This window comes from Protopterus annectens, chromosome 5.part0, assembly GCF_019279795.1.
Source record: "Protopterus annectens isolate FY-2018-M chromosome 5.part0, PAN1.0, whole genome shotgun sequence".
NCBI classification, from domain to species: Eukaryota; Metazoa; Chordata; order Ceratodontiformes; family Protopteridae; genus Protopterus; species Protopterus annectens.
This window is the reverse complement of record NC_056735.1, coordinates 569,765,467-569,781,895: the sequence shown is the minus strand read 5'-3', so window position 1 is coordinate 569,781,895 and position 16,429 is coordinate 569,765,467. Positions and strand designations below refer to the sequence as shown.

At 42.4% G+C, this 16,429-nt stretch overlaps 1 protein-coding gene across 2 annotated transcripts in view; it reads left to right on the top strand.

Annotated features, from left to right (window-relative positions):
- PRKX (protein kinase X-linked) overlaps nucleotides 1-16,429 on the top strand; it is a 1,617,443-nt gene that overhangs the window by 752,995 nt on the left and 848,019 nt on the right. Inside the window, exon 4 of one of the 2 annotated variants that reach the window (XM_044072450.1) lies at nucleotides 6,325-6,405. The exons of the other annotated variant lie outside the window; for it this stretch is intronic. Within the exon in view, the coding sequence (XP_043928385.1) occupies nucleotides 6,325-6,405 (81 nt within the window). The remainder of the gene's footprint in view (nucleotides 1-6,324; nucleotides 6,406-16,429) is intronic. 2 annotated transcript variants of the gene reach the window in all.

Sequence of the window (16,429 nt, the reverse complement as noted above, 5' to 3'; positions counted from 1 at the left end):
AAGAGAAGGCTTAGGGATTTCCTCCTTTCCCAACACAGACCCCTGGCTATTCCTCCTATTTTTGGATATTGTGGATGATGTCTTTTCTGAGGCTAATTTAACTCCTGACTCCTTTCCTCCAGCCCCTGCAAAGCCTGACAGATATTACAGGGTCTCTGACTCCCACCAGTTCCTTTACAAAACTCCTACTGCTGATCCAGAAACCATTTCTCAGGGTCCTAAGGGTGTTAAGGCCGCCACTGCTAAGAACCCTATTCCATCAGATAAGGATTCTAGAGCCTTGGAGAGATGGGGCAAAAAAGTGTACACTTCTGCTACTTTATCCATTAGGGCTTTAAATTGTCAATTCCATATGCTAAAATATCAGCAATTTCTTCTGTCTGTCAATAAACAAAAGCTAGGTACCATTTTTACACGATTTGATGCATGCTACTGAGAAGGTGGGGAAACGCACCTTACACTGTGGTTTTGATGCTTTGGAGGCCTCATGCAGGGCGGCTGCACTGGCACTGTCATTAGAAGACATACTTGGTTAAAGGAACAAAATTTGCCTGATCAAGTGAAAGCAAAGTTACTGGATGCTCCTGTTCAACATAATGTTTTGTTTGGGTCTAAGGCTGAAGAGGTGATAAAGAAAATGGAGGAGAAGGCAAAATCCATGCAAACAGTTAAGGATTTCTTACAAGTTCAGCCCCCAAGATTTAGCAGAAATTGGCCAACTAAAAATTGGTCCTTTCCTAGCTCGGACAGGCCTCAGAGGGGTAGATATAGGCACCCCAGAGGGAGGGCACAAGCACAGACCTCTTATAGACTGAAGACAGTGGAGTGCTTCCACCCCCAGGGGTGGAGAGGACAGACCTCAATCTTATAAGAAACAGGCTCAGTGACTCCCCCTGCATGGCTCCAGGAACCTCTCTCCTGGAAGCCCCTCTAGGAGGAAAACTCTCTCTTTTTCACCGAAATTGGACTTGCATAACCCAAGACACGTGGGTTCTGGATGTAGTTTCAAGAGGTTACAGATTCCACTTTCATACCTAGCCAAGACCAAACGGATGGCCAGACCTACCAAAAAACCAATGGGCAGAGGCATTAAACCAGGTGTGATCCCTCATGGCTATGAGGGCCATAGAACTGGTTCCTCAATCAGAGACAGTTTACTCAAGACTCTTTCTAGTTCCCAGAAAACAAAATTCTTGGAGACCCATCCTGGATCTGTCAGTCTTAAATACTTTCCTGGAGATACCAAAGTTCAAGATGCTTACTCTGCAGCAGCTCCTGCCAATTGAGCAAAAATGCATGGATTGTGACATTGGATTTATAGGAGGCTTACCTACACATTCCTATCAGACAGGAGTGCAGAAGATACCTCATGTTCAAGGCAGGCTCGAAACATTATCAATTCTCTGCACTGCCCTTTGGCTTGTCTACTGCGCCCAGGGTCTTCACCAAGTGCCTCACACCAGTAGTAGCTTACTGCAGACTCAAGGGAATTCAAATTTACCTTTATCTGGACGACTGCCTTATTCAAGCAGACAGCAAGGATGTCTTACTCCAGCACCTGGAATTTGTTCAAAATCTACTCTAGTACCTGGGATTCACTGTGAACATAACATAAAAAAGTCAAATTTGATACCCACACAACAGATAACTTTCCTGGGTGCTCTTTTAAACACAACAACCGAGATGGCATTCCTGACATCCGAAAAACAACTTCAGCTGGCTTCAGCTTTCAAAACCCTGGCGTTAATGTCTCCGCTAACGGCAAGGAAATTCCTGCAGGCTTTGGGTTACATGGCCTCCTGCATCCTTCTCATACCATATGCAAGACTGCATATGAGAAAGCTACAGTGGTACCTAAAAAGCGTATGGTCCCAGCATTGTCAGTCTAGACACAGAGATTGCTGTCTTGCCTTGCCTGCAAAAGGAATTCCACTGGTGGGCCATGGCATGTCTTCAAAACAAAGGGAAAGCCTTCAGTCTACCTCCAGCCTACCAAGTGTTAACCACGGACTCCTCGGATTACGCATGGGGAGCCCACTTGCAGGGGAAAGGCCTGCAAGGTTTTTGGACAGAGGATCAGAAGCACCTACATATCAATTTAAAAGAGGTGTTAGCTGTGCAGAATGCCCTCTTGGCTTTAAGGGATCTTCTACAGCCAGGGCAACTACTGATACAGACAGACAACACCACAGTTATGTGGTACATAAACAAGCAAGGGGGTTCACACTCCTACCCCCTTTGCAGACTAGCCATGACTCTATGGAACACAGCACTAGCTTGCAAAGTGGACCTACAAGCTCAGTTCCTGCCAGGGAAACAAAATACTCTGGCAGACAGCCTGAGCAGGAACCTGTCAGACCCACATGAGTGGATGCTAAACACCCAAATATTCAAGATGATTACAGAAGCCTGGGGCTGCCCGGACATAGATCTGTTTGCATCTCCCCACAACTACCAGTTACAGACTTTTTGCACAAGGACATATCATAAACTAGCATGGAAAGTGGATGCTCTCTCATTCAGTTGGAAGAACGACTCTGGGTATGCCTTTCCTCCTCTACCTCTTCTTCCATGGGTATTATTAAAGATAAAACAGGACAAACCCAAGATGATTTTACTTGCCCCAAATTGGCCTCGACAATTTTGGTACTCAACACTGATGAATCTATCCCAGGAGCCTCCTTGGATTCTACCTCAGATTCCAAATCTTTTGTCCCAACACCAGGGCCAGGTTCTGCACTCTCATATCAAAACTCGCAGCCTGGCGTATTCAGGGTCTATGATTAATCCTACCCTTTCCAAACAGGTCATGGATGTTATCTTAGAAGCCAGACGGCCTAGCACTAGAAAATCTTATCAAGGTAAATGGAAGAGATTTTGCACCTGGATGCATGCTCAGGATTTAGATCCTCTCATTCCAAATATTCCATTGATTTTACATTACCTGACAGATGTTACATAAGGGTTTATCCTTTTCCGCCATAAAAATACATGCCTTGGCTATCTCTGCACATTACAATACAGATCCTCCAATTTTTTCACATCCACTTCTGAAACAATATCTCAGAGGAGCAAAGAATTTAAGGCCCCCTAGGGCACCACCCATACCTGCCTGGGACCTCAACTATGTTCTGGAAAAACTTACTCTGCCTCCTTTTCAGCCTGCTGCCACATCTGATATAAAGCATTTATCATGGAAGACTGCTATCCTACTGGCTTTGACTTCAGCCAGGAGAGTCTCAGAGTTACAAGCACTCATGGCTGTGGAACCTTACATTATTTTTCATCAAGACAGGGTTTCTTTAAGGACTAACCCTACTTTCATGCCTAAAGTGGTTTCTAAAGTGGCTTTAAACCAAACTATTCACATGCCAACTTTTTTCCCCAATCCACACAATAAGGGGGAGAGGATCTTGCATTCTTTGGACGTGCACAGGCAGCTTTGTTTTTACTTGGACAGAACCAAGGATATCAGGAAAACAGAACAACTGTTTGTTTCTTATGCAGCAAATTCCCAAGGCAAAGCTATTTCAAAACAGACCATTTCTAAATGGATTGCTCATGGAATCAGATTTTGTTACTCTCATCATGGAAAGCAAATCCCAGAAAAAATTAAGACTCACTCCACCAGAGCTGCTGCTACTTCTGCTGCTTTTCTCAGGGGAGTACCTACCAAAGATATTTTGGAAGCTGCAAAGTGGAGTTCAGTGCATACTTTCTCTAAGCACTATAATCTACCAATTTATTCTAAGTCCAGGGCAGGCTTTGCTTCTGCAGTCTTGCAAGGCCTTCTAGCTGTCCCTTCTACTCGATAACCTCCACCCTTTATCTCAGCTTTGGGATTCAACCCTACAGTGATGACTGCAACAGTGAAACACGAACATAGTACAGTTGTGTACACTTGCCATAAATGTAGATGTTCGAGTGTCTTCACTGTTGCAGTCTGGGTTACCCACCCCCCTGTCCCCTCTTATTATTTCATTCGTGTGGTTCCCTGCTTCACCCTTCTTCTGAGGTGTATTTGCTACAGAGTACGGGGTTTGTTGTACCTTACTTTTAGCCTTTACTTTTGAGCACCTGACATCTGGGGCAAGAAAAAATGGTGAGCATGGTGTCGGCTGGGAGCTTTGTACCCCTGGCGCTCTGACGTCAGGGAGGATGACTGCACAGCCGACGCCGGACCCAGACTTTGGGATTCTGGCCGACCGAGGGCTGCCTGCCGGCAGGAAGAATCCTACAGTGATGACTGCAACAGTGAAGACACTCTAACATCTACATTTATGGTAAGTGTACACAACTGTACTTTTGGGAAGATTCATAACTATTTGTTGTATTTCTTAACTACTGAATTTGTGTCTTTGGTTGAGTTTAGATTAAGTAAACTTTAAAATCTGATTGACACTGTTCTGTATTTAGCTTATGGCCATATTAATTAGTTTGAAGTTTTTAACTACTGGTAGAACGAAGCTCCCATTTGACCCCATCAGCTTAAGTGACACCACTAAAATTCGCAATACACTCTTTGTAAGACTGAGTACTGCTTTTCTTATCACTACAGCTCTTCACCTAACTTTGAGTTACAAATGGAACTAGAATTAATATTTATTGATTCAGAAGTTTGAATTAGTAGTTTAAGTCTATGAAGCTGTTGAAGCAATCTGCTTATTTGCACGTATTGCATTCCATCTATGGTAACGGTACATTATTTCAAGATGCACTTTATCGGTGCAGCAATAAATATATGTCCTAACTTGACAAAAACTGTAACTCTTTATATGGCAGACCAGCAGTTATCGAGGTCCCAAGTGAAATCCATGTGGGTTCTGTATAGACCACAGAGGAGAGGCAGAACAGATCCGTGAAATTTAACTCTGTGGTGGGCTTTACTTAAGTCTTTAGGGACCAGTGCTTGCAAATGAAATGCAGAACATGTTGTCAGCTTCTGTATGACAAAAGAAAAACCTGCTGTTTTCCTCACATTTTAATTGTATGTTATGTCTGACTTGCACTAGGTGGGGGGGGGGTATACGTTTAAAAAGGGATTGTAACACTGTGTACTGATTTAGTCTCTTGCAAACCATTATCTGGACTTGCAGAGATGCAGTTTTGGTGTTTGGGCAAGAAGGAGATGTAAGAGGCAGGAGCTTCTTTATAATTTCTCCAAAAAATCCATTATTAAAGCTATTGGTACAAACTGCAGAAGTGCTTAAATATTTTATAATGCTGCTAAACTCTTGCTCTATAATGACGGTTCACCTTGGTATACCTTGTGGTTTGCATGGCATCCGTAAGTAATTAATTCATGTTAGTGAGTATAACTTTGCTAGATAAATAGGAAGCTGTCGAGCAAAAACAGTGTCAGCTGTAGTAACTATACTCTGGAATAAAATAACATTGGACGTGATGCATATTGTTTTCAGTGTGAAAAGTGTATAGAATAAAAGTCTTTTGCTCCTCTCCTATGCTCACAATTCCTGTAAATGCCAAAAATGCCTTTACAGTTCTGTAACTGGGAGAAAAAAAAACATATTCAGAGTGGCAGTGAATAAACAAGCTTTTGGTCTGTTCCAGTTAAAAAAACATGTAGAGGTGGTACATTCATCAGCATTTACATTTTGAAACTAACTTTTGATAATTTACCAGGCTGCACAAAAGTGCTTTAATTATAAAATGAACAGACATTTCTACCGCAAAATCTTACATATTTGTTTTGTATTATTTTTGGGAACATGAGGATGATGGTTACAGAAGATAGTATGTTCACTGAGACAGAAAGGGCACTTTCTAGGCGATACTTTCATCATTTTAAATTTGCCAAACTCACACCAGGATTGACAGGAAGGACATTCATTTAACTTTGCCTCATCCTATTCTTTAATGCTGTTGTAGTCCTTCCCGAATGATGTACAAAAGAATATCAGATGTTTCCAGATTTATTTGGGCTTATTGATTGTATCAGTGACTAATTTTGAATGTGAAGCTTTCCTTTGCTATATGGAGTATAAAGTAATGTAAACCTATAAAATTCATTGAAAATTTAAAAATAAAATGCAGATTTTGATGATGCTACTACTACTGGGAACTCATGGAAGAAAAATGAACACCAGAAGAAAACCTGCTTTGTATGTCAGTTTCGTGTCCGCCTGCTTTTGCTTTACCGGACTTAATGGATCAAATTTGAAAGTTGGACGAGTTTCGTTTTAGCACAGTGTCTTGTGTCTGCATTTTGTCTGCTCTATCACTGCCTGTGCTTGCTGTTGCAGTCTGTGGTTTGCTGCATTCTTTAACATCGAAAGTAACATAAATTGCACCAAATCGTTTCAGTGCCATGGGAATCCAGCAGATCTGTCAGTCAAATGGTAGACATCAGGAAGATCAGAGTGGAGTATCAAGTGACACAAAATTGTAAGTATACTTTTTAAATACTTCCCACTGTCTCTCCCACCAGCTAACGGAATGCATTTGTTTACAGAAAGTAAATTTCCTTAAAAAATGTCACAGAAATACCCTAAAAGCTGCATTAGTAATCAAGTGCATTTTTAAGTCTTGTTTGACTTTATGTATACCAGCTAGGGATACACAAGTCGTAACCGGTATAATGAACAAGATGAACATAAAATGTCAGCATGATAAAGAAGTTTTCTCAGTTATGTATCTGAAGTTATTTCATTTAACAGCCTAAAATATGCAATGCTTATAAAGACATTATTTAACATTTACTTTCTGTACCCAAAATGCGTTTCAAGTTGGAATATAGACATATCCATTTTATAGAAGTGAAATCGGTGTAGTTGTGTAAATAAATTTACCATAACAATAGATGCTCAAATACACCAGTGGTGCAGTAGCCTAAGCAATATTTGATGTATCTTGCAAGGATCAGATGTCTGACCAGCTTCCAGAGCTTTAGGCTTTAGGGGTACCTTCCACATGCTTGAACATCAGTCGAAGCTCATGAGTGAGCTAGTGAAAAATAGACATATGGACTCCACAATTCCGAGTATTTTTGCCTCAGGACAAACAGGAGGCTAGAGCTCTTCTAATAAGTATGTACTAAAAGAAGAGGGGAAAATAAGTATGCATCTCCACACTGGCGAAGGAGGGAGGGTGGTTGTACTCCAACAGTGATCTATCTGAACATCTACTGTTTTGGTAAGTTTACTTGCACAACTTGCACTATGCTATCATTAAATCAGTGCTTTAGTAGCCTAAGCTATATGGGTCAAATATCAAAGTGTAGAAGGGAAGGGAGGAAGTAGGAACAGAGTCCAGAAACAATGGAGAGTAGTTTTAGCAAATTGTACCCTAGCTGTAGAAAAATGGTCAGGTTTGTATGGAAACAGGGCCAAGTTGCTGCCTCTACAAATATTTCTACAGTCTCCTCTTCTAAAAAGCAGCAGAAGTAGCTGCAGCCCTGCTAGAATGGCCTCTGACTTTGTCTGGTAGAGACTTGCCACGATATGATTAATACTGAATAGCATGGGACATCATCACCCCCTTCCCATTTTCTGCATGGGATCAAGATGTCATGTTAACTGTCACCATCTCTGTCTCGATTCAGTGCCACATTCCTGCCTTCTACACTCATGCCTTGGCTGTCGCAGATCTTCTATCATGCAGTCGATTGACCTCTTTGCTGGATGCCCTCATTTTCTCTTGCCTTCTTACTGTCTGCCCCAAATCTTCACCATATTGTCTTTTGCATGTGTCCAGGTCACTGTAATCTATTTTCTTTGATCTTTTTAGCAGTTGGAGCTACTTTGGCTGCTGCTCTTATGTCCTCATTTCTTTGTTTGTCTCAGTGTGCATCCTGCCACCTGTCTCAGGCACTTCATCTCCATCACCTGTAGCTTCCTCAGCTGTTCTGCCTTCTGTACCATACAGTAGTACAGTGCACCACTGTATTGTACACCTTACTTTTCAGCTTGCTTGGCATTCTTTTGTAATACACTACCCGTGACACTCTATGCCAGTTGTCTGCAGCCCCTCTGATTCTAGCTTTGACCTCTTCATTCAGACTTCCCTTCTCCTCAGCCACCCTCCCAGGTACTTGAAACTGTTAACCTGTTCCACTATCTTCCCTTCTATCTTAGTTCTCAGCTTCTTCTGATTTTACCAGTTTGCTGCCATTACCTCTTTCTTATCTGTACTCTGTATCATCCCATGTGGCTCCAGTTTTGCATTCCATTCCCCTGTCCTTTGCTGAAGTTTTTGCTAAGAGCCTGCCTGTAAGGCTATGTCATCTGCATACAGCAACTGTGTTGATCTGTCCCCTACACCCTGTTTGCTGATGTAGTCCATCACCACCAGCATGAACAGCAGTGGACTCTGAGCTGAACCTTGATGCACACCCACTCCCATTGGAAACCTCTCCGTGTGACCGAATACTCTTCGTACTTGAGTCATTTGGTCCTTGTACATAGCTTGCATTAATTCTACTAATGTTTCTGGGACTCTGACTCACAGCAGCACTTCCCAAATCAGCTTTCTCCGAGTCTAGAAATGCCCAGTTGTACTTTTTCCTCTTCTCTAACTTGTTCTCCACCATCTCACTGCAAACATGGGTCATTTGTGCTGCATCCTGATCTGAATCCAGACTGCTCATCTCCCGTCTTCCTTTCTTCTGATGTGCATATCCATTTATCAGTCACCCTTTCCAGAACTTTCATATGATGTGACAGGAGTTTGCCTTTGTACTGCCCATAGTTGTGGATGTCCCCTTTGTTCTTGTACATAAGCACAAGTATGCTTATTCTCCAATCATCTGGGATACGCCTTTCTCTCTCCATACTGCTCTGAATTCCCTCAGGAGCCATTTCCCCCTCATCTCACCCAACATCTTCATTATATTGCTGTGACCTCATCTGAGCCTGCTGCTTTCCCAGACTTCATTTTCCTTTGTGCTGCTCTTACTTTTTCTGTGTTCTCTTCTGTCATCATATGCTGTGTCTGGGACAGTGCAGCTTCTTTGGAGTTTTCTTCATTCAGAAGCTGCTGGAAATACTCCTTCCATCTACCTTTGTCCTGTGACTGGTGAACAGGTTGTTGCTGGCATACCTTATGAAGGATGTCTGACTTTCTTCTTTATCTTTCCTTCTTTGATTGTAAACTGACAGTTTCTTTGTGCCACATACTAAGTCACTTTCTAGAAGCTGGTAGAGTGCCTCTGATGCTTGGTTCTTTGTGGGTCTATGTTAAGTAATTCAGTGTTCAACACTGTGCCCTTTCATTCATCGAGCCGAAAACAGCAAACGTGAACTTCAGCAAATTTCTAAAACAGGCAATGGCATTAGTTGGCCAACATCAGGAAATTTGTCCTTTTCCCCACTGCAGTGTGATCTTGGAGTTGGTATATATATTTTGGGGGGGGGGCAGCCCCCCCACCTTGGTGGGTTTGACATACTGCAGTTTGTCTGATGGTTGCAGTGTTGGCCAACATATGCCATTCCGTCATTTAGAAATCCGCTGAAGTTCACGTTCGCTGAAGTGCATATTTGTTGTTTTTGGCTCGATGAATGAAGGTTTGCGGAGTTGTGTTCAATTATATAACACAAAATCCAGCAGTGGAATCTGAACAAACGGGGGATGCTGATGCTGGGTCCAAACTGATTTGAGGAGCCCAATTTTTCACATATGTAATCTGGCCTGGGAAATCATGAGAATTGTGGATGCCATAAAGCCTAATATGTTGAGATAGTCCCTGGCTGTTGTCTGGGTCTGTCTAGGGAAAAAAACAGGAATTGGTCTTTGTAAAAGTCTTTTGTCCTGAGGAAAAAAGACCATCATGGAGGGATGTATCAAGAAGACATCCTAGAAACACTATGAACCTATAGGAAATGCACACCGGGGATCACTTCTGTGTCTCTGCTAGACAGTGGCACAGGAAAATAATTTTCTTGGGTGGCATAAGCCAGGGAACCTTGTTGGCTAGGCTTATGTAGGCCCTTGGGCCGATAGCCTAGTACCTACCTATGAACCTATCCAGTGAGACAAAATTATGGAAGACTTTTCTAAGCTTAGTTTACACCCCAGGTTGAGAAGAAGATGCTTTGTAAAAAGAAGATATTCCTGACAGCCTGAAAGAGTCTATAAAAATAAGGTAGTCATCTACATAAAAAATGTAAATGCTCTGTAATCTGCAGTGAGCTATACCGGAACCAGGCACTTTGTAAACAATCTTGGAGCAGTTAGCAAATAATAAATGAGAAAAACTGAAAACATGAACTAGGCACAAAAAGTTATAATTGTGAATTAGATTGTGGTGTCTTTTAAATCCTGAGATACTAAGAAGCTGAAAGGAGGAATGAGCGGTAACAGAGACGTAGTGAGAGCAATCATTTTGAATTTTGGAATTTTTATGTGCAAGTTTAGAAATGAAAGATCCAGCACTGGTCCTTCTTTCATAGGCACCAGAAACATTCTTAAGTAAACATTTTTCACTCTCATCTAGTGGAATAAGCTGTGTTACTCTCTGCGACAGAATTTGTTCTAGAATAAGAGGAAATTGGGAAATTTTATTGGCAGGAAGAGAAGAATCCCTTTAAAAGGGAGAAGGGAGTCCCACTGCCAGTTGTAGCCCTTTTATATAATCCTTATCTCACTCAGGTGTCTGATGCATTCTGGTGGCGGAGGGAGAGGGGAGTGAAGCTATAGGTTTTGGGAAAGCTTTTCCAGGTTGCCAGGGTGGAGGAGGGGAAGAGATCAGTAGAAGGCATATTCTTTTTAAGAACTCTGCTACCACTGCTTGTTTTCTTGTCTTTTGTTGGGATTGTTTGAACTGTTTCCTGTAAAAGGCTCTGGGCTCGAAAGAAGGTTTCTATCATAATTGTAGGTAGGGGACTGAATAATCTGAGGAAACCCTTGTATTAAGTTTCACCTTTTTATATATTTTTGGGAACCTCAGTAGATGAAGATCCAAATAGCACATCTTGGTCCAGAGATGCATTTAAAAGCTCTGCCTTCATGACCTCCAGTATGCAGACAAGCAAATCTTATAACCAATCCAGTAGCAGCAGCCACCCTGGGGACTCCATCATTGTCATACGAACACTTAGTGTTCAGTAACCTGAAATACTGAGGAAAGCATAGAGTTCAGAGATAATGTCAGTAATCTTAAAATGACTTTTTATATTAAAAGAAGCCAGAGGAAACTTAGACATGTGAGAGTGACAGTTTATTGTACAGAAAGCTAAGGTAGAAGTATGCACCATCTCCACAATCCTCAGAAGCTCTCCTGTCTTTATCAAAATGAATAGCATTGGATGCCACGAGGTGCTTGGAAGAAACTGATTTTTAAAGAAACTAGTGGAAGATCTGCCCTAGAATTTTAAAGGAGATATTTGTGAGATTGCATAACTTCATGTAATTTATCAGATTTCCTAGGAACTAGTGATGTCTGTTAAGAGAACTGTTGGCTGCATTAAAAGCATCCTGTCAGGGCGATAAAACATGTGGAATAGCCATTAGTTGAGGCAAACCTACATGCAACATCTTTATGGTGTCTTTTCTGCGTCTCAGACATTCATTTTTGCTCCTACTTAAGTAGTTCTTTCATTCTGCCAATGGTGTCAGACGAAAACTCTTCATCTGGAGAGTTTGAAGATATAACTGGGAATTTGAGTCTGGGGAAAATAAAAGATGTAGAAACTTGAGGCATAATCTCAATTTATCTGCAGTACCTTTGACTCTGAATCAGAATCTGAAGGACTGGATGACTTTTTCCTTTTATATTGAGAAGCTTCAGATTGTAATGATTAGAAGGCATTAAATAAACCTTTTATAAAGGCAAACCAGCCAGCTTTCTCTCCATTAGCTGAAGGAGATAATGAGGCTGAAATGTGCCTTAATTTATGCTTCCTTTTCCTGGGAGTGTCAGTAGAAAAGGAGTATGCAGATGTGCGATTACTCCAAGAATCTGATTCCTCAGTATAGCCATGTAAGGGAATAACATCCACTCCTTTTTCTGTGCCTCACAGGAGTGGTTTTCCCCTTCTTGGAGTATGTGTCTGTCCTAAGTAGCTTCATGAGGGTTAATAGCAGAGGAGTTGAGAGAAGCCAACAGATGATCTGATGGCTCCAAGCTGGCCACAGTGGAGCCACCACTTGAAGGCCAAGGCAAAGAGCAGGAATGGAAATGAAAACCTCCTGGATCCTTTTCCTTTCTTGAGGACCAGAGGTTAAATATTTGTGGAAATGGAACATTGTTTCGTTACTTTACAGGTAAGTGCCTTTAATTAACCTATTGTTTATCAAATGTAACAGGAGGGAGCTATGAGTGCTTCGAAGAGCTTTGAGGGTAAAAGATTTACAAATTAAATAGGACTGAATTTAGTGTTTCTTCTCCTAAGCAGCTACAATTTGGACATGATTGAATATAGTGTTCTTCCTCCTAAGCAAAACAGACCTTTGGTAAGCTTTGTTGAGAATATGACGAGCACACAAGCACTTCCCATTTCTTGCAGATGCAAATTCAGAGAGATAGTGTTCTTTTCTTAAAAAAAAATAGAAGGAAGTCCCAACAGGGTACTTGTCTTCCAACTTTGATGTAAAATTAGATGACCATCGAACTGGGGAGTCACACCAATAAGTATGACTTGCTCGTTGCTTCAATGGCAAGAAAGTTCTGATTTTTGGCACCTGTACATCTGCTTTTATACTGGCTCACTCATGAATGTTTACAGACCTACACATGTGTGGAAGGTTCACATAAAGCTTTAGAAGCTGACCGGTCATGTCATCCTTGGCTAGTTACTTCTCATATAGTTTGGCTACTGCAACAGTGGTGTAATGATGGTCTGTTGTGATGTTCATGTTATCACTACAGCAGAGTTAGTTGCATCATATGAGAATTTTTGGACCATGCTAACCAGCACAGTGAAAATGTAGTTTTCTGGAGACATTTTGGAACATTTTCCTGCAGAGATGTGGCACTCGTATCCCTTTGGAATAAAAAGAAATTGCTACCCACAAACAGCAGACAGAGTACAACACTTAAGGATTTTAGTGACTTGGGGAATCTTTTGCATTTTTAGGTCTTGACAGTGTGTAAGAGTACTTTTTATCTGTTTTAATGTACTTTTTCAGAGATTGTGAAGCTTTTATATTGCTGTAGATGTTCTTCGTGTTTCACTGTTGCAGTCATCACCTGTGGGTTATCCCTGCTGGGGTAGCCCTTGGCCAGCCCGAATACCAGAGTCAGTGTTTTTCTGCATCGGCTGCTGTTGCTTGCTGCCTGACGTCAGATCATCAGTCCTACAAAGGAAGGCAGCCAACACCATTACATCAGTCTTCCTTGCCATGGAAGCACGTACCAGAAGCAGTTTGCAAGTGTGCTGGTCGGTTGTTAGCAGAGTTTGAATTACAGCTGAAAACGTCTAAAGCTAAGTACCCCATTGGGAATCCTTTTTTCTTGCACTAACCGATGTCTGAAAAAGTTAAAAATTGTCTCACCTGTGGAAAGCAAATACCACTCTGAGACTTCATTCGTACTGCATCACTTGTTTAGGCCCAGACCACGACGTCCCCCGATGTTCATCGTGTTTCACTGTTGCAGTCATTACACTTAGGTTATCCTGCTGGCAGGCTACCCGCAGTCGGCCTGAATTCCAAAGTCCTGGTCCGGCATCTGTTGCTGTTGCCTCTTCTCTGACGTCAGTGTGCCAGGGGCATAAAAGATGCAGCCGACACCATTTTCTTCAGTCTTTCTTGCCGCGCAGTGCCTGAAGCAAAAGCAGTTCGCAAGTGCCGTTCGGCCGACTCCTGAGATTTTCATAATTGAATTTCAGATCCGAAGTCTTCGGGAAACTTTTTTCTTGCTCCAGACCAATGTCAGAAAAAGTTAACAATTGTATTTCTTGTGGGAAGCAAATACCTCATAAGGATTTTCATTCTTACTGTATTCCTTGCCTAGGCCCTGATCACGACATTGCTAGTTGTCGGTTTTGTGCTAGATTCAACCAACGCACTATTAAGCGTCGGTACGATTTTGCTTTTCATTACTTTGGCCGCAGGTTTAACTATATAATGCCGTCGGAGCAACCGACAACTGGAATTCATAAAAAAGCGCAAGGATAAAGAAAAGGACAGACATCCGAGGTCCAAAACTGACGAAGCCTCTTCTAGGCCAGTCGCCGTTTCGCCGGTGCTCAGTGAGGCGCTTTCGCAGGCCCTGAATCCCACTACCTCAGAGAGACAGGCCGCCTCCGACTCCCACGTGGAGACTAGGCCTCTGGATACTCAAGGTATTGGCCCTTCAGAAATCAATCCCTCAGATGGGTCCAGAGCCGCTGAGCAGGCATCGGCTTCTGAGGGTGTTTTCTAACCTACACAACTTTATAAAGCCTACTTCAGCATCCAAGACAAAGTCTAAAGCATTTTTAAAGACCAGGAAACAAGTACAGCATTCTCCAGGACAGACTTCTATGCCTAAGAAACAGATGCTCAAAATGGCCGAAGACCTAATTACTTTGATCAGGAGTTACCATCCCCCCTCCTGAAAAGATACTTTGATCAGGGGTTACCATCCCCCTCCTGAAAAGAGGCCTAGGCAAGACACTGAATATGATTCCTCTGATCAGGTTTCCATTTCCTCCGATTCCTCTTCAGAACAGGGATATTCCATTCCCTATGAGGATTCTGATGCTGAAGATTCTATTCCTTCAGCTTCTCCTCCTGAGGATTACTCATTTGGGGGAACCCTGCACACCATGAGGGAGCATTTCCACTGGGATAGCCAGGATTATTCAGATTCTAAGAAAAGGCTTAGAGACTTTCTGTTACTGCCTCAGCACAGACCTCTTGCAATTCCTCCTGTTCTAGACATAGTAGATGATGTATTTTCAGAGTCCGGCCTGTCCCCAAACTCTTTACCTCCTGCACCTGTTAAGCCGGACAGATACTACAGGGTTCTAGATTCCCATAAATTTTTATATAAAAACCCTGCTGCTGATCCAGAAATTATCTCACAGGGTCCCAAAGGGGTCAAGGCTGTTTCTGCTAAAAACCCTGTCCCCTCAGATAGAGATTCTAGGGCACTGGACAGATGGGGGAAAAAAGTCTACACTTCTGCTACCTTGGCTGTAAGGGCTTTAAATTGTCAGCTTCATATGCTCATATATCAGCAATACTTAATGTCTTTGTTAAAGCAAAAAAATGTTGACAATTTCTGAATGTTCTGAGAACAAAGAATTGCAGGATTTATTGCATGCAGCTGAACAAGTGGGAAACCATACTTTGCAATGTGGTTATGATTCACTGGCAGCCTCGTGCAGGGCCGCAGTTACAGGTTCTGTTATTAGAAGGCATGCTTGGTTAAAGGAACATAATCTGCCTGTTCATGTTAAAGCAAAATTATTGGACGCTCCATTACAGCATGATACTTTGGTGTTAAGGCAGGAGAGGTGTTGAAGAAAATGGAGGATAAAGCTAAATCTATGCAGACAGTCAAGGATTTCTTACAGGTACAGCCACCCAGGTTTAGCAGGAACTGGCCTTCTAAGAATTGGTCCTTTCCAGTGGCAGACAGACCACAAAGAGGCAGATTCAGACGCCCTAGAGGCAGGCAACAGCCCTAGGGCTCATACAGGCCCAGACAATGGGGTGCTTCTACCTCCAAAAGTGGAGAAGACAAGTCACAGCCTTATAGGAAACGGTCCCAATGACTTCCCTCTGCCAATGCCAAGCACTAATCTTTTGGCAGCTCTCTTAGGGGGAAAGTTAGCACTTTTTTCTCAAAATTGGCACAGGATCACCCAGGACAAATGGGTCTTAAATATAGTCTCTTAGGGCTACAGGTTCCACTTTCACACCCTTCCAAAGGCAAAAGGTATGCCAGACCTGCCACACAATTAATGGGCAGAGGCACAAAAACAAGTTTCATCTCTCATGGACATGAGGGCTATTCAGCCAGTGCCACAACAAGAACAGGGACAAGGATTTTACTCAAGACTTTTCTTAGTACCAAGAAAGGACAAAGCCTGGAGACCAACTCTGAACCTATCTATTCTAAACACTTTTCTGGACGTTCCAAAATTCAAATGTTGACTCTACAGCAGCTTCTGCCCATGCTGGACAAGAAGGCTTGGCTTGTAACTTTGGACCTCAAAGAGGCATACCTGCATGTCCCAATCAGACAAACTTGCAGAAGATACCTCAGATTCATAGCTGGCTCAATGCACTACCAATTCTCTGCACTGCCCTTTGGCTTATCTACTGCGCCCAGGGTCTTCACAAAATGCCTGGCACCAGTAATTGCATTTTGCAGACAGAGTAATTCAGATATTTCCCTACTTGGACGACTGCCTTATTCAAGCAAAGACCAAAGACATTCTTCTAAAGCATCTGGCGTTTGTAAAAAGATTGCTAATTTGCCTAGGGTACACAGTAAACAAAAAGAAATCAAAACTAGTACCTTCTCAAGAGATAATATTCC